The sequence below is a fragment of the Notamacropus eugenii genome, chromosome 3 (assembly GCF_028372415.1).
Source record: "Notamacropus eugenii isolate mMacEug1 chromosome 3, mMacEug1.pri_v2, whole genome shotgun sequence".
In the NCBI taxonomy this organism is placed as follows: Eukaryota; Metazoa; Chordata; class Mammalia; order Diprotodontia; family Macropodidae; genus Notamacropus; species Notamacropus eugenii.
The window spans coordinates 245,617,946-245,637,365 of NC_092874.1; the positions used below are offsets into that span (position 1 = coordinate 245,617,946).

The 19,420-nt window shown below is 38.8% G+C and overlaps 1 protein-coding gene across 10 annotated transcripts in view; it reads right to left on the reverse strand.

Annotated features, from left to right (window-relative positions):
• MDM1 (Mdm1 nuclear protein) overlaps nucleotides 1-19,420 on the reverse strand; it is a 46,854-nt gene that overhangs the window by 17,354 nt on the left and 10,080 nt on the right. For 8 of the 10 annotated variants that reach the window (XM_072655310.1, XM_072655308.1, XM_072655315.1 and 5 more), the window contains one exon: nucleotides 15,301-15,465. The exons of 1 other annotated variant lie outside the window; for it this stretch is intronic. In XM_072655310.1, the coding sequence (XP_072511411.1) occupies nucleotides 15,301-15,465 (165 nt within the window). Of the gene's footprint in view, nucleotides 1-6,098; nucleotides 6,120-15,300; nucleotides 15,466-19,420 lie in introns of those variants that run through there. One more of the 10 variants, XM_072655317.1, reaches the window with a different exon arrangement.

Consider the following 19,420-nt stretch of genomic DNA (forward strand, 5'->3'; position numbering starts at 1 on the left):
GCTTTTATGAGAATATCTGTGCCTCTCTCTAAGAATACCAGCTGACTGGCTGCCTCTTCTTCTCAACCCTCCTCCAAAGTTCTCTTCCTAAGCCATTTTCCAGCTGTCAACATAGCCTTTGCTTCTCTTGCCTGGTTTCGAGGTACCTAGACGTTTCTAGGAAAACTTGAAGGGTTAGACATATTTCAGCTCCTTTTTATATGCTCCTATTATTTATAAATTTGACTCCAGCATCTTTTAATATATTTGTGTACCTTATCATCATATCTGATTTCAAGGGGAGCCTATCATGGTAAATACAGAACTGGCCTCAAAGACAGATCTGAATTAAAGTTCTGTCTCTGACAAATGCTGGATGTATGTATGTTAGTGCCCCCAGATAACTGTACAAGAATAAAAAGTGCACAATAATAGAGCACTTGCACTGGCACGACTTAACTCACTGAAAGTTCCTATGCTAATCAATTTACAGGTCCAGATTCGCCCACTATAAAAGTTGAATAAATATTTATTGAACCTAGACACAGACTGAGAGATGAGATATCATGAGGAAGGGACTGGCACAGGATGTATAACATGTTGGTAACATCTACCACATATCACTGAGTCTGTCAAACTTCCCTCATGAATGACCTGTAAGAGTGAAGCACAGCAGAAAAATGGGATGACAGAACAAAATCTATAAAAGCCATAACAAGAAACTTGAGGGAAGTCAGATCGGGAGCTTTTATCCCACAGAGTACATAAAGAAGTTAAGGAAGGAATAAAGGGTATAAAAATTACAGTATAAAATTTCAGGATGAAATGGAAGCAAAGATAATGAATGTGGAATAAAGAAAAACGTTTTAGAAAAAGGCATAGCAGCATCCAGATGATAGAGGAAAGAGGACCAAGGAAATCCTACCTAACCATCCAATAGTGCCAGAGGGGACTGGCATAAATACAAAACCACAGACCACAAACTGAGGTTGAAAATATGAGTAAACAGAAGAAAAGACTAAATACTAGGGCTTAAGAGAAGCCTAAGAGATAACTCCAGAAGAAGAGACTAACTCCACCTCAACTACAAACAGAATCTCAGAGGGGAAATAAAAAGGCCTGACCACAAGAATTATAAGAGCAGCTAAATGATGTACCTACGATCAAAAACAAATAACTGGAAACAAGTGTAAGAGAAAGAATTTAAAAATCTTTGGACTCCCTGAAAAACATAAACAAAACTATATCAAAAAAAAAAAAAGCAGATTAAAACCAGAGGGTATCTCATTAAAGAAACTTCAAACTGAAAATACCCAAGAACGTCATAATCCAAAATCCAGAATTCAAGTAACAAGGAACAATTGTAGAAATTACACTTTTAAGCAATTAACAGGAGAGAAAATCTTGGAATATAATATTTCAAAAGGCAAAAGTTAAAGGATTACATCTAAGAATAGTAGTCAACCAAAGAAAAGATAAAATCTCAGGAGATGAAATAAGCAATCTTGATAATTTTTTAAAGATTTTGCACAAACAAAATCAATGCAGCTAGAATTTTAAAAAAAATAATGAAGTAGGAAAAATCATTTACACCAAATTTTTATAAGAATCTGATATTAAAAACACATAGGGAAGGGATATAAATGTATGAGTAAGAGCTACTTCTCTCTTAAAGAATGATGAAATACTATCAATAGTCATACAAAAAAGTCCTCCAAATTACTTACAAGAGAAATGCACATTAAAATAACTCCGAGGTTCCACATCATATCCATCAGATTAGAAAAGGTAACAAAAAAGAAAATGATTATTGGTGAGATTGCAAGAGGACAGACACACTAACACCATGGTGTTAGAGCTATGAAATAGTACAACCACTGTAGAAAGCAACTTGGCACTAAAACCAAAAAGTCACTAAACTGTGCCTCCCCTTTGACCCAGGAATACCACTACCAGGCATATAGCCCTAAAAGAACAAAGAAAGAGGGAAAGGATCCATTCGCACACAAAAAATACTTTATAGCAGGACTTGTAAGCAAGGAATTGGAAATAAGCAGATGCTCATTAATGATGAATGCTGAAAAAATTACAGATGCAAGACGATATACTGTAAGATGAACTGTAAGAAATAACTGAAATCGTTGTTAAAAAAAAGAAATAATTAAATTGATGGATTCTGAAAAACTTTAGAGGACTGTATAAACTAATACAGAGTGAAATCCACAGAACTAGGAGAATAATTAATACAATATTGACAACAATGTAAAGAAAAACAACTGTGAAAGACTTAAGAACTCTGATTAATGCAACAACCAGTAATAACACCAAAAGGCTGATGATGAAGCATGTTCCTCATCTCTTGCCAGAGAGGTGATTTCTGAAACATATAGAGTGAGATAATTTTCAGACAAAATTAATACGTATGTGATTTGTTTTAAGTAACTACACTTGTTTCAAGGGAGAGTTTTTCTTTTGTTTTCTTTTTTTGTGGGGTAGTGATACTCATACCAAGAAAAAAAAAGAAAAGAAAAAAGTAACAAAAGAGTGTCAATGAATCATTAATGTGTTAATGTGAAATATGCAAAAATAAAAATAAATTCATAAAGGAGGAGTTAACTAAATAAGAAGAAGATATGTAGAAATAATAATAGAAGACTCTTCTCCCAGGAGCTAAGCAAAACAACAATAAAGAACAAAGAAGATAAGAGTTGACAGATATGTTACATCTTCCAAAAATATTAAAGAACAAAATATAATAATATACTCAAATTTGCCATATTATATTTAATGTCATGCTACATTAAATATATATATATACATATTAAAAACAATACATACTTTTTAACACCACATGGTACCTTTATAAAAACAGACTGTGTGCTAGATATGGCACAGAGATATTAAAAATAAGTGTAACAAATATATGGTAAGCAGCTACTATGTGTAAAGTACTACGAGGAATAAAGGCAGAATGGTAGAGTAGAAATAGCATTGGCTCTGGAGTGAGATGGTGTTGTTGAGTCATTTCAGTCACATGCAATTGTAAGTGACTCCATTTGAGGTTTTCTTGGCAAAGGTATTAGAGTGGTTTGCCATTTCCTTCTCCAGTTCATTTTACAGATGACGAAACTGAGACAAACAGAGTTAAATGACTTACCCAGGGTCATACAACTAGTAAGTGTTGAAGGCCAGATCTGTACTCAGAAAGATTGATCTGGCACTCTATCCACTATACCACCTAGCTGCCCCTGAATGACATGACTTGAATTCAAATCCCACCCATTTCCTCATCTGTAACATGAAAGTTAGACCAGATGGTCCTGGAAGTCCCTTCCTACTCTAGATCTGTAATTCATGGGGCCATCTCTAGTCATCCTAATCTATATCTTGCCACTGGGCCCAGATGGCTCTGGAGGAGAAAGTGAGGCTGATGACTTTGTACAGCCCTCCCTCACTTAAATCCACTTCACCTGCTAGTTTTGGCATCACCTTCCTGAGGTCATGGTGCTCTTTGAGAACAAAAGACAGACAGCAACACAATCTATGATCCTATGATCCTGTGACATGTTATTTGTTTAGGTGTCTTACCATCCAGTCTTACCATCTGGTCTGGTAAGACCAGACATAAATCTTCCAAATACCTTTCCAGCTCTAACTACTCTCCTGGGTGCTGCCCATATTTCTAATTCCCTACAGGCTATTCTTATCTGTATGTACCAGGAGCATCTTGGGCACAGATTTGGCATTTAAAACCCTCAACAATCTAGTTCCCAGTTACCTTTCCAGATTTATTTCATATTACTTCCTATCCTAAATTCTATGTACCAGATAAAAAGCCTACTAGCTGCTGCTGCTGCCCAAATTTGGTATTCCATCTCCAGTCTCTGCCTTTGCAAGGTACCATCAATGCTTGAAATTCCCTCCTGTTTCCTCCTCCTTAGAATCATTAGCCTTCTCGAGCCTCAGCTAAGATGTCATCTGCTAAAAACCTGTCCTTGCTTCCTCAGGCATCAGTGCTATCATCCTTCTCAAATTACCTTTTATCTTCTTATCCTTACCTTCTAATGTAGGCTCCTTGAGAAAGGGGATTAGGACTTTTTTGTGTTTATGTTCCCTAGAAAAGTGCTTTACATTTAGCAATTCCTTAAGAAGTGTTTGAAATGAAAGGGAAGTAAACATTGGGAAGTCAAATTCATCCTCTTTACTTCAAAACCCATAACTACAGACTTTTTTTCCTTATCATCAAAGTACCACAGATCTCCCCAACCTCAAAGTTATTTGACTTCTTCCTCCTCCCATATCCAAACAGTTATCAGGTCCTAGTGACTGTGAGGCAACATTTTATCACTATTCTCTCTTTTCTATGACCCAAGCTAGTCTAGTATTGGCCCTTGTTACTTCCTACTTAGACTACTACATTAGCTTCCTGATCATTCTTCACCATCTCACACCTTCACATGCTCCTAAAGTTTATGGATTTAAACCAGGGGTAAGCAACCTACAGCCTCAAGGCCACATGGGGCCCTCTGGGTCATCAAGTGCGATCCTTTTACTAAATCCAAACTTCGCAGAAGAAATCCTCTTAATAAAAGGATTTGTTCTGTAAAACTTGGACTCAGTCAAAAGGCTGCACTCAAGGACCTAGAAGGCCACACATGGCCTCAAGGTAGCCGGTTCCCCACTCCTGGTCTAACCACATCATTCTTCCACTTCAGTGGCTCTTAATGCCAATTAAAGGGAGCCCAAAACCCACTTGACGCTGAAGGAAACTTCATGACCTGGCACCTTGCCTTTCTCCATGCCCTACACACCAGCCAAAATGAACTACTGTCTATCCATAATATCTATCCTCAACTTTCAATTCAACAGACATTTGTTGAATATGTACAAAGCATCATTATGTTCTGGAGAAACAAAGACAGAACCAAAAAGGATCCCTTCCCTCAAGGAGCTGGTGTTCCTAAGCTGGCTCTACACTGCCTTTCCAGGCTTAGTATACATTATTCCCTTTCATTCACCTATTGGTTTTCTCACTGCTCCTTGTCCTCACTGTGCCTTTGCCCCAGGAAGCTCAGCCCCTATACAATCTCCTTGTGAGGGAGGACTTTCCTGATCCCCAAGCTGCTGGAACCTAGTGCCTCCTCACATCCTTGGGTCACCCAGAAATAACTTGGTATTGACTTACATTCCTAAGAGTCTCCTCTGAAAGAAGGTAAGCTTCTAAAAGGCAGAATTGTTTCACTTTTGCCTTTGTTATCCACATCACTACCACAGCTCTTGTTACGCACTTAAATGCTCATTACCTGAATGAATTAAAGGGCTATAGCTAGTGTACAGATGAGGGTTTAGGGATCTTGGAGAACAATCCTGTGATTTCGCTAGTTGAGGGAACTCCCAGTAAGGAAGCTCCCTCTACCAACACAAGTCAGCACCTACAGCACAACTTGGGGCCTTAGAGAACACAGAAGACAAGTGATACAAGATAAGGAAAATTTGTGGAGGAAGAAAGCACCAAAAATGTCAGTCAGGAGACCAGGGAGAAAAATCAAGAAAATTTCACAAAGAAGATGGTCCCTGAGGTAAGTTTTAAAGGAAGCTGGGAACTAAGAGATGGAAGTAAAGAAGGGCTACATTCCGGGCATGGGAGATAACCTTTGCAAAGGTGGGAATGTGAAGTGACGAGGCCAGACCAGAACCCAGGTACCAAGCCTTTGACCATCTCTCTTCCCTTAGTCTAGAATGGCCCTGCCCCTTCCCAAGTTTGAAATTCAGTTCAAATATAATACCCTCCAGGAAATGAAGCCTTTTACCTTCCCTTCCTTCAGTCTTATAGAGCACTTTTTACTTGTCTTACTATATTATATTCTTTTCAGTATATATTTGTTGTATGCCCATGAGGATGAAGAGTCAAATTGTTGGTGATCCAAATCATAATGGAGAGATGTTTGAGCCAGGGAATATTACCAATAACACTTGAATGCAAGAAATGGATAGTTAGACAAGAGAGGGGCTAGTTATGTAAGGGATAACACTAGTGCTACACTGGTGCACAAATAATTTTAAAAGACCTAGAAGGTGGGGGGCGGAGCCAAGATGGCGGAGTGAAAGCAACGACTCACCTAAGCTCCTGGAAAAACTCCTCTGGATATATCTGGGGGGAGAGTCTGACCAGACTTTGGAGGTGTAGAATCCAGTGGGAGACGGACTTTGACAGATTCGGAGCCCAGGCTGGACTGGAAGGTCCACGGGAGGGATTTGTTCCGCGGGGGTAAGACCCCGGCGCACAGCGCAGCGCGGTCGGCGCGGCAGGGCGGAGGCGACCCGAGGGGCCCGAGAGTGGCGGGCGAGACCAGCGGAGCAGGAGATAAGCCAGGCCGAGCCAACGATATCAGCGCAACAGCCTTTGAAATCTTCAGCCTAAAGACGGGACTTCAGTGGGTCACTACTTGAACATCCAGGAGCTGGGATGCCAGAGTGATCAGTAAGTGCTCTCCCCTCCCCCCCGATGACCGTGAGGGAACCATAAAATTCTTCCCCAGATTGATCCTGGATCAGTGGGAGCAGCAGAAGGGGGCGGGTGGTCTCATAACACCAGAGGCTGGAGAGGTGGCAAAGGGGGATTCTTCCTACCGTGGTGGAGGCTATCTGGAGGGACAGACGACCCAGGGCAGAGAAAAATTCGCACTGAGACCCAAGCAAGCCGCAGCCCGGGAGACGAGCCCCAGGAGGGGCGGGAACACGCATTAGCCTCTAGGCGTGCCCCAGCCCTCCAGGGGAAAAGGGAAGACAATAGGGAAGCTGGGATCACCATCCCCCGGACCTTGCCTTTGCCTCAGGCCAGCTGAGGAGATATCCTGAGACCAGACCACACCTCCCACACACCTATCAAGCTAAACCCAGGGTTGATCTGGGAAACAACAACAACAAAAAAAAGCCTGCTTTTAGCCTAGACAAACATCAACTCAACTTAAAAGATCTGTATCTTCTGACTGAAAGAACCAAAAGCTACAACACTCAGCCAACATCATGAATCGGAAAAAGCAGACGAAAAGTGAAAAAACCATAGAATCTTTCTATGGGGATAAGGACCAAAACACAAACACCAAAGAGGTCAGAGCTGAGACTGTACTTCCATCTGAAACCTCAGATGGGACTATGAATTTCTCGCAAGCACAACTAGATTACCTGGAACGTCTGAAGAAGGATATAAAAGAAAAACTGGCCAATGATTTTAAAACCATAAAAAAAGAATTCACTGATGAGAACATCAATCTGAAAAAGAAAATTGAAGAAATGGAAAAGGAAGTTCAAAAATTAACTGGAGAGAATAATTCCCTAAAAGGAAGAGTTAATCAAACGGAAAAGGAAACTCAAAACCTAATAGGGAAAATTGATCAGATGGAAAAGGAAACCCAAAACCTAACTGGGAAAACTGGTCGAATGGAAAAAGAAGTACAAAAATTAAATGGAGAAAATAGCTCCTTAAAGGGAAAAATTGGCCAGATGGAAAAGGAGATGCGAAACCTAACTGAAGAAAACAATACGATCAAGATTAGAATTGGGCAAGTAGAAACTAATGACTCAATGAGGCAACAAGAATCAGTCAAACAAAATCTAAAGAATGAAAAGATAGAAGAAAATCTAAAATATTTAATTGGAAAAACAACTGACCTGGAAAATAGATCCAGGAGAGAAAATCTAAGAATTATTGGCCTGCCAGAAACCCATGATGAAGAAAAGAGTCTGGACAATATCTTCCAGGAAATCATCAAGGAAAACTGCCCAGAAGTACTAGACTCAGAGGGCAAAATAGTCATCGAAAGAATCCACCGTTCCCCACCGGAAAGGGATCCCAAACTCAAAACCCCAAGAAATATAGTTGCCAAATTCCAGAGCTATCAAGTGAAGGAGAAAATACTACAAGCAGCCAGAAAGAAACAATTTAAATATCAAGGTCACACAGTCAGGATCACACAGGACCTTGCAGCTTCTACATTAAAAGATCGAAAGAATTGGAACCCAATATTCCGTAAGGCAAAGGAGTTGGGACTTCAACCGAGGATCAACTACCCAGCAAAGTTCAGCATAACATTTCAGGCAAGGAGAAAGTCATTCAACGAAATAAGGGATTTCCAGAGCTTCCTGACCAAAACACCAGAACTCAATAGACAATTTGATCTTCAAATGCAGGTCTCCAGAGAATCATAAAAAGGTAAACAGAGGGGAAAAAACAAAAACAAAAACTTGCAACTCAATTAGGGCAATCTGTTTACCTCCCTGTAAGGGAAGATGATACCTGTTAATCTTGAGAACTGTGCAGCTATTATGATAAAAGGGATATATGTAGAGGGAACGGGCATAAAGTAAATGATGTCATGTCAAAAATATGATTTAAGTATGAGAAGGGAATGTAATAGGAGGTGTGGAAAGGGGGAAGCAGAAAATGGCAAATTATATCACAGGAAGAAGTACAAAACCATAGTAGAGGGAAGGAGGGGAGGGAGATGAGCATTGTTTGAGAGGTACTCTCATCTGATTTGTTCAAAGGAGGGAACAATAACCTTAAGCAGATAATCCTAACTAGCTCTATAGGTAGTAGGAGGGGAAGGGGGAAGAAAGGGGAGGGTGGCTAAAAGGGAGGAAAGAAGCAATAAGAGTAAAGGGGAGTAAAAGGGAGGGGGGCTAAAAGAAGGAGGGGAAGGCTGCAGGAGGAGGGGGAGAAAAGTGAATACTATTGAGGAGGGGAAGGGAGACGGGAGAGTTAAAAGCACAAATGGTGGGAAAGAGGGTGGAGGGAAATACACAGATTGTAATCATAACTGTGAATGTGAATGGGATGAACTCTCCCATAAAACGGAGACGGATAGCAGAATGGATTAAAAGCCATAATCCAACAATATGCTGCTTACAAGAAACACATTTGAAACGGGGGGATACACATAGGATAAAGGTCACAGGATGGAGCAGAATATATTGTGCTTCAGCTCATGTAAGAAAGGCAGGAGTAGCAATCCTAATCTCAGACAAAGCAAAAGCAGAAATAGATCTAATCAAAAGGGATAAGGATGGAAACTATATCCTACTAAAAGGCACCATAGACAATGAAGCAATATCATTACTAAACATGTATGCTCCAAGTGGTATAGCATCCAGATTCTTAGAGGAGAGGTTGGGGGAGTTGAAGGAAGAAATTGATAGCAAAACTATACTAGTGGGAGACCTCAACCTCCCCCTCTCTGAACTCGATAAATCCAACCTTAAAATAAACAAGAAAGAGGTTAAGGAGGTAAATAAAACTCTGGATAAGGTAGATATGATAGATCTTTGGAGAAAATTAAATGGGAATAGAAAGGAATATACCTTTTTCTCAGCGGTACATGGAACATTTACAAAAATTGACCATGTACTAGGACATAAAAATCTCACAATCCAGTGCAGAAAGGTAGAGATAATCAATGCATCCTTTTCAGATCATAATGCATTAAAAATTACATGTAATAAAAGGCCATGGAAAGAGAAACCAAAAATCAATTGGAAACTAAATAATCTAATTCTAAAGAAGGATTGGGTTAAAGAAGAAATCATAGAAACAATCAACAACTTCATTCAAGAGAATGACAATAGTGAGACAACGTACCAAAACTTATGGGACACTGCAAAAGCAGTTATTAGGGGAAGTTTTATATCTCTGAATGCTTACATAAATAAAATAGAGAAAGAGGAGATCAATGACTTAGGCTTGCAGTTGAAAAAGCTAGAAAAAGAACAAATTGAAAATCCCCAAGTAAATACCAAATTAGAAATACTGAAAACCAAAGGAGAGATTAATAAAATTGAAATAAAGAAAACTATTGAATAATAAATAAAACCAATAGTTGGTTTTATGAAAAAACTAATAAAATTGATAAACCTTTGGTTAATCTGATCAAAAAAAAGAAAGAAGAAAACCAAATTACTAACATTAAAAATGAAAGGGGTGAACTCACCTCCAATGAGGAGGAAATTAAAACAATAATTAGAAACTACTTTGCCCAACTTTATGCCCACAAATTCGACAATCTAAACGAGATGGATGAATATTTTAAAAAATACAAATTGCCCAGATTAACAGAAGAGGAAGTTGAATACTTAAACAACCCCATCTCAGAAAAAGAAATTGAACAAGCCATCAATGAACTCCCTAGGAAAAAATCTCCAGGGCCAGATGGATTCACAAGTGAATTCTATCAAACATTTAAAGAACAGTTAATTCCAATACTACATACACTATTCTTGAAAATTGGGGAAGAAGGAGTCCTCCCAAATTCTTTCTATGATACAAATATGGTTTTGATACCCAAACCAGGAAGAGACAAAACAGAGAAAGAAAATTATAGACCAATTTCCCTAATGAATATAGATGCAAAAATTTTAAATAAGATTTTAGCAAAACGAATACAGCATCTTATCACGAGATTAATACATTATGATCAGGTAGGATTCATACCAGGACTACAGGGCTGGTTCAATATTAGGAAAACTATTAGCATTATCGACCACATCAACAACAAAGCTAACAAAAACCACATGATTATCTCAATAGATGCAGAAAAAGCTTTTGACAAAATACAACATCCATTCCTACTAAAAACATTGGAGAACATAGGAATAAAGGGAACTTTCCATAAAATAATAAGCAGTATCTATCTAAAACCTTCAGCAAGCATTATATGCAATGGGGATAAGCTAGATGCATTCCCAATAAGATCAGGGGTGAAACAAGGTTGTCCATTATCACCACTATTATTCAATATGGTACTAGAAATGTTAGCTGTAGCAATTAGACAAGATAAAGATATTCAAGGAATTAGAATAGCCAAAGAAGAAACTAAGTTATCACTCTTTGCAGATGATATGATGATTTACCTAGAGAATCCCAGAGATTCAAGTAAAAAATTACTTGAATTAATAAACAACTTTGGCAAAGTTGCAGGGTACAAAATAAACCCACACAAATCCTCTGCATTCCTATATATAAGCAACAAAGTTCAACAGCAAGAGATAGAAAGAGAAATCCCATTTAAAGTTAGGGTAGACAGTATAAAATACTTAGGAGTCTACCTGCCAAAACAAACCCAGGGACTATATGAACACAATTACAAGACACTTTTTGCACAAATAAACTCAGATTTAAGTAAGTGGAAAAACATTAGTTGCTCATGGGTAGGCCGTGCTAATATAATAAAAATGACAATTCTACCCAAATTAATATACTTATTTAGTGCCATACCAATTAAACTATCAGACAATTACTTTCTAGAGCTGGATAAAATAATATCAAAATTCATTTGGAAAAACAAAAGGTCCAGAATATCAAAGGGACTAATGAAAAGAAATGCCTGGGAAGGTGGCCTAGCGCTACCAGACCTTAAACTGTACTATAAAGCAGCAATTATCAAAACCACTTGGTATTGGCTAAGAAACAGAGAGGTAGACAAGTGGAATAGACTTGGCACTCAAGATGCAGTAGGCAAGGAATATAGCAACCTTCTGTTTGATAAACCCAAGGACCCCAGCTTCTGGGATAAGAACCCATTGTTTGACAAAAATTGCTGGGAAAACTGGATAACAGTGTGGCGGAAATTAGGCATAGACCCATACCTGACACCGTACACAAGAATAAAGTCCAAATGGGTACATGATTTAGGTATAAAGATTGATACCATGAACAAACTGGAGAAGCAAGGAATAGTGTATTTATCAGATCTATGGAGAAGGGAAGAATTCTTTACTAAAGGAGAGATAGAATGCATTATGAAATGCAAAATGGATAACTTTGAGTACATTAAACTGAGAAGTTTTTGCACAACCAAACCCAATGCAACCAAAATCCGGAGGGATGTAGTAAATTGGGAAAAAATTTTTACAGCTAAGCTCGGGGATAAAGGCCTCATTTCTAGAATATATAGAGAACTGACCCAAATGTATAATCATACAAGTCATTCCCCAATTGATAAATGGTCAAAGGATATGAACAGGCAATTTTCAGAGGAAGAAATTAAAGCTATCTATAATCATATGAAAAAATGCTCTAAATCACTATTGGTTAGAGAGATGCAAATCAAAACAACTCTGAGGTACCACATCACACCTATAAGATTGGCAAACATGACAGAACAAGAAAATGATAAATGCTGGAGAGGATGTGGGAGAGTTGGAACACTAATTCATTGTTGGTGGAGCTGTGAGCGCATCCAACCATTCTGGAGAGCAATTTGGAACTATGCCCAAAGGGCTACAAAAATGTGCATACCCTTTGACCCAGCAATATCGCTACTAGGACTATATCCCCAAGAGATCATAAAAATGGGAAAGGGTCCCACATGTACAAAAATATTTATAGCAGCACTCTATGTAGTTGCCAAAAACTGGAAGTCAAGGGGATGTCCATCAATTGGGGAATGGCTGAATAAATTATGGTATATGAATGTAATGGAGTACTATTGTGCCATAAGAAATGATGAACAAGAAGACTTCAGAGAGGCCTGGAAGGACTTATATGACCTGATGCTGAGTGAAAGGAGCAGAACCAGGAGAACTTTATGCACAGCAACAACCACAGTGTGTGAGAGTTTTTTCTGGTAGACTTAGATTTTTGTAATAACACAAGAACTTCTGAAAAAAAAAAAAAAATCCCAATGGTGGACCTCAAGGCAAAATGCCTTCCACACTCAGAGAGAGAAATATGGAAGTCACTCACATAATGTAGCAGATCATGTTTGTGTATGTGTATCTGTTTGTGTATCATGTTCTGATTTGTTATACGGATTCTTTCATTTATCTTAGTCTGACTACATAGCATGACTATAGTGAAAATATACTCAATAGGAAAGTATATGTAGAATCTATACAGAATTGTATGCAGTCGTGGGGAGGGAGGGAGGTAGTGGAGGGTGGGTGGGGAGGGATAAAATCGCAATTGTATGGCAGTGATTGTTAAACATTAAAAAAATAAAAAAATTAATAAAAAAAAAAAAAAAAAAAGACCTAGAAGGTGGCTTGCAGAACACTGAGGAGGATTTATGGGAGGACAAAAAGATGAATCACAAATGAGGAGAAGGCATGGATGGATATTGATCTATACCTATACCTATATCAGCATGGATGACATCACAGCTTCATTGGAGTTTAAGAGATTGTATTCCCACCCAATCTCAGCCAGATTAAACTCTACAAGGGTAAGGAAAGAGATGCTCTTTGCATCTTCCCCACTGTGCCTTGCATAGTGCTTTAGGGCAATGAGTTCTAACAGCTACTGAACTGAGTACTGAAGGAAAAGGATTTCTGAAAGCAGAGAGGGAGTATTTATTTACTAGATGTGTGAACATGGATAAATCACTTAATTTTTTAGATCCTCAGTTTCTCATCTACAAAATGAAAATTCTACTTCCTCCCTTACAGCTATAAGATTATTATGAGGAAATCACTTTATAAGCCTAAAATCACTAACTCAACTTATTAGTGGTAATGTTAATAAATAGCTATTGAGATACTTAATTTCAATCATTAAAATTAATAAATAGCTATTGAACATCTTGAGATAAAAAGAGAATACCTATGATGGCTAATTAATTCCCAAAGGGTACCAATAATAAGTATTATAAGAGCTCAAAGCAAGGGAAAAGCACTTTCAGGATAGGATGGGTCAATTAAGACGTTATAAGAATGAAGGATCTAGGATGAGTCACTTCAACTATGTTATTTCCTGATCCATGAAATGAGAGGTTTTGGACCAGGTAATCTGAATTCATGCACAGCCCTAAACCTCATGACCGGTGATTTGAGTTAGGCCTTGAGGATAGGCGGTAATTAGAAAAGAGATGAGACGGGTGGCATTCCCAGCAAGGAGAAAGGCAAAAGCAAAGTACTGATACAGGAGACAGTAAAGTTTGCTCCTGGGACAAAGATAAAGCACCAGGCCGCTTCTTGGGACAATGAGGTCTACAGGTTTATTACCCCTACGATGTTGATATTTCCTTTAATTGCCACAAATTTACCTCATTCAAGTTTTAAAAGGTGCCTTGCCACCATTCTAGTAATTCAGGACATGGCAAGTCAGTCATGTTCACATAGCAGCACATGTTCCTGAATTCCACATTCCATCACACACCCCTTAAAGCCTAAGAGCCCTCAGCTTTTCCACAAGAATTTCTGGGTTCCAATTCCATCAGCCAAATAAATGCAAGGAAGACTGAACCAGATGAGTTTTAGCATTCTTTCCAACTCTAATTCTGTGATTAAGAGTCCCAATCTGTTCTTAAATAGCAATATTTCTCTAATTCAAAGGAGTAGCATGGTCAGATCCATCAAAATAATGATTAATAATAATGAGTTTACCTATTTCTGCTTGAATCTTTTCTATTTCTATTATATCTTTCTGAAGCTGACTAGAGCTACAATACACACAGTATTACAGGTAGAGACATATCATGCTATTCTAAGGGTAGAATTATGTTTTTGTTTTATATTTCCAAAGATGTCAATATGATGTTCAACATATTATTCTTTGGGGTAATATGGCCATACTCTGAGGACATAAAGCCACACATATAAAGCATTTAGTAAGCACTTACTATATGTCAAGCACTATTAAGCACTGGTGACACAAATACAAGCCAATAACACACCCCTACTTTTAAAGAGCTTATTTTCTAGGATGTAACCGGCTGCTGAGAATCCTTGATTTTATGCCTTGATGTGGACTGTTTATCCCTAAAAACATTGTCTTTCTGATGGCAACCTCATTACCTCTTAGCAGTACAACAGCACAGCCATGCTAGATGTGACCACAGAGTCATCAGTTCAACCACTTCATTTTAACACTGTGTCAACTGAAGCCCAGAGTAGTTAAGCAATTCCTTTAAGGTCAAGCCTTGCTCATATTCAAATACTATTGACATTTAATAGTCAGAACACTTATAAAATGCTGTTATCTTTTTGAGTTTCAGAGCACTTTAATTTTCATTAATTATGAATTTAGTACAAGGAAGAGAAGCTTCTCTGAGGTGCAATTAATACTGCTGATATTCCAAAGGAAATACATGACATGTATACTGAGGCAATGCACATACATGATGCTGAATGAGTTCTTGTCTGCTACACGTTTCCTCAAAAGAATGGAACAGCAATTCCTGGGATCATATTTTTTTCTTTATTTAAATTCTGTTTGTACTCATGGCTCCTGGAAAGTCGGGATATGCTATTTTTCCAGGAAACTAAGCCATCGTATAGTCAATTGAGAATAAGATACAGAAAAATGTAGTTAAAAAGGATAAGAAATACCTTCTCAGGGGAGTCAATTTCAGGATTTTCATTCTCTTTCAAATCATGACTATATCTTCTTTCTTTGTTCAGAGACAAACCTTTGAAATTCCTCTTGTATTCTGTTTCAGGGATAGTTACATCAACTTTGAATGGTGGAATAGATTTATTTTTACTAAAAAAAACCTTAAAATAAGAACAACAAAGTTATTTTTCCTATTTTCAAATGGTCAACCATGCAAAAATTAGATCTCTGAGAATAGACAATAAAATACAACACAATGTTATGACTAGAAAGAAACATAACTATAATTCATCCAACCCTTTTAATTTTAAACATGAGAAAAGTGAAGACCAGAAAAGCAATATAACTTGTCTAAGGTTATCCAACTAGTTAATGGCAGAGCCAGGAACTAAACCCAGGTCTCCTGACTCAGAATTTAACACACTTTTCACTATACCAAACTGATAAGAGATTAGGTTACTGCACACAAAACTGTATTTGTGGTCCATTATACTTTCATTCACATGCCAGGAAGTTAATACCCAAAGATCAGCATGTGTTAATACAAAATAATGCTCTGTTCTCAGACTAACACTTTAAATTACAGTTACTATCACCAGCTGTTAGCACGTCGTCATAATGCTTAAAGATAATAAAATGTATCTGTTTGCTTTTTTCTTGCCAAAATGATGAATAGCTGAAAGAAGGGGTTTCCTAACTCTGTCCAAAGTTATGAACAATCTCTTAATTGCGAAATCCAATGACTTTTTTTAGGCCAATTCCTAAAAAGGATTGCCTATAATCCCACCCCACTCCCCCAATCTACTTCTCCTCTCCACCTTCCTACTCACTTCTCAGTCTCTTACAATTTGGATCCTTACTGCACCACTCTATTAAAATCTATGTCTCCAAGGTTACCATTACCTTTTTTTGGTCTTTTCTCATTTCTTATCTTTTTTTTTTCCTTTCTGCATCTTTTGACATATTCAAAACCCTTTCCTCTTAACAGACTTTTTTCCCTTGGTTTCCATGACGCTACTTTTTCCTATTTATCCTGCCTGTCTATACCTTCTCAGGCTCCTTCACTGAATCATCTTCCATCTCTCACCTCTTCAGTTTGTATCTCAAACTTCTATCTTGCACCTTCCTCATTTCACTCTCTCTGTAGTTTCAATTATCTTAATGCAGAAGTCTACCAAATCAACAAATTCAGCCCTAATCTCTTGGGAGCCTTATCAAAAACTGACTTTTGGCATAGAAAGGGTGCTTAATAAATCCTTTTTACTTGATTGATTTTGGCCATCTTCACCTAGATGTAATGTCCTGCTACCATCTTAAACTCAATACATCCAAATTACAACTCATTGTGTTTTCATCAAGGTTCCCAACTTGAGAATCCTACTCAGCTCTTCCCTTGGCTCTCACTTAGTTCTCCCTCCCCCTTGCCCCCCCCCCCCCCATGGCTAAGAATTGCCAGTTCTCCCTCCTCAATAGCTCTCAAATCCATCCCTTCCTCTCCATTCACACCACCACTACCAAATCATGGACCCTGCTCCTCCTTTCCAGGATCACTGTACTAGGCTCCTAACTGGTTCTAACCCCACCTCACCACCTCCATCCCCTCACCCTCCCACCCCTCTCTCCACTCCACCAAAGTGATATTCCTGAAGCCCAGGCATGACTCCCAAGGACAAAATACAGCCTCCTCGGTTTGGCATTGAAAGCCCTTCACAATCTGGCCCCAGTCTATCTTCCCAGAATTCCTGAATTGTCCATCATCCCTCACTCATTCTACACTCCAATAAACTGGCTTGCTTACTGTTCTCTGAAGACAACAACTGATCTCCTATCTCTGTGCCTTGGCCTATGCTACCTCCCATGCTTGAAATGCTCTCCCTCCCCATCGTGGAACTCCTGGCTCCCTTCAAGTACAGAGGGAGAGCCACGTCGTATAAGAAGCTCTCTCCAGTTGTTAGTGCCCTAGCAGAAATTATCTCCAACAGCACACATATATCCTGCATGTACTCATCTGTAATCATGTTTTAGGGGGCAGCTAGGTAGCAAAATGGATCTAGCTAGTCCTGGAGTCAGGAAGACCTGAGTTCAAATCTAATTGCATACACTAGCAATGTAACCCTGGGCAAGTCACTTAACCTTGTTTGCCTCAGGCCTTCATCTGTAAAATGAGCTAGAGAAGGAAATGACAAACCACTCCAGTATCCTTCTCAAGAAAACCCCAAAACAGAGTCACAAAGCATTGGACACAACTGAACAACAATGAAATTAGGACAGCTAGGTGGCACAGTGAAAAGAGCTCGGGGCCTGGAGTCAAGAAACCTGCATTCAAATCTGGCCTCAGACACTGACTAGCTGTCTGAGCTTGGGCAAGACATTTAACCCTGTTTGCCTCAGTTTCCTCATCTGTAAAATAAGCTAGAGCAGGAAATGGCCAACCACCGCAGTATCTTTGCCAAAAATGTCCCAACTGGGGCCATGAAGAGTCAGACACAACTAAAATAATAACAACAATCTTGTTTTGTCTGTCTCCCTAGTAGAATATAAACTCCCAAAGGCAGGGACTCTCAAGTTTGCCTCTGCCTCCTGAGTGGGATAGGTTTAGTGAAGACTTCTCAGATTGTAATTCTTCTCCCAGGGGTGAGGTAAGGCCTAAAGGCTCAAGGTTACAATATTTTTAGAATAGAATAGTTCCTTATAAGGATATAAAACTGTGTAGTGTATTAGGGTCTCAACGATTGGACAAAACTAACATAATTCCTCGATGTCTTCATTTCAAAAGGGATTGGTTAGATTTCATGTCTAGAATGTAAGATCATATTCTCAGCTAATGAGGATAATAGTCAGTGGGAGAGGAGAGACTTGCATTAGGGTCTATATAAATCACTGCCCTTTTCTTTGTCTTCGGCTTTCCTACTCCTACAGGTTAGCCCCGCTTCTTGAGAATCGAATAAATCACTTTTCTGTCATCACTTTGAGAGGCCTCTGAATAACTGATTTATGTAGGGACCTGAGCCATCCCACACACTCCTGACAGAGTGGGTGCTTAATAAATACACAATGAATGACTGATTATCTGAAAACTAATCTTCCTCGTAACTTCTCTACTTCTCCTAAGGATACTATCACCTTACAAATCACCCAATCACTTTTGGGGTCATCCTGGTTTTCCCCTTCTCCTATCCCCTATATCCAATCATTTGCCAAGTCTTATGTTTCTGTTTCTACATTTTCCACCTCCAATCCCTTCTTTCTATTCACCTGCCAGTCACCTAATTTAGGTCCTCATCTCCTTTATGCCTAGAATATTACAAGAACCTCTCAACTGGTCTCTCACTTTCTCCTTTCAAGCCATCCTCTATGGAGCTGCCAAAAATAAATCTAACCATGTCAAATGTCTTCAGTGGCTCCCTACTGCCTCTGGAATACCACAAACTCTAGCTGGTATTTAAAGTGCTTCACAATTTGACTTCAATCTACCTTTCCAGTTTTTTTTTTTATGCTACCTATGCCCCAGCTCACTCCCAATCACCTCCCCTTCTTATACTCTACTTTCTGGGCAAATTGGTCTACAAACCGTTCCCTGGAGCTCCACATTACCTCTCTTGCCCTAGCTTCTTCCTCTTCATAAACTCTCACACAAACGACAGCTCAACTGAGGTGCCAAGAACCTCCAAAAAATTCTTCCCTAATCCGTATCTGTATGCAGGTAAATGAATGCATCTTGTCCCCAAGAGTTTTGTTTTTGTATCCCTGTACAGAAGACACTCTAACAAATACTGGAATCTTAACAAATGTCTATTTGACTGAACAACAGTGTACTAACTCCTTCTGAAGACAAAAGTAAAAGAAACAAAGTATTAGACAAGAGACAGAAATGCCAACCAAACACAACCTATTCGTCATCTGACACAGGGTCAATCCAGCCATTGTCAAAGCACAGTCAAAACAAGCAGTGATGAATACTAACTACTTAAAAGATTGTTGCTACAAGGTCATGCAATCCTGACATCTTAAAGCTGGAAAAGACCTTTGACCAAAGAAATGGAGGTCCATTGAGTTAAAGTGATGGAGTTACTTTATGTAACTAGCCACTGGACATCCAATTCAGTTCGATTATCT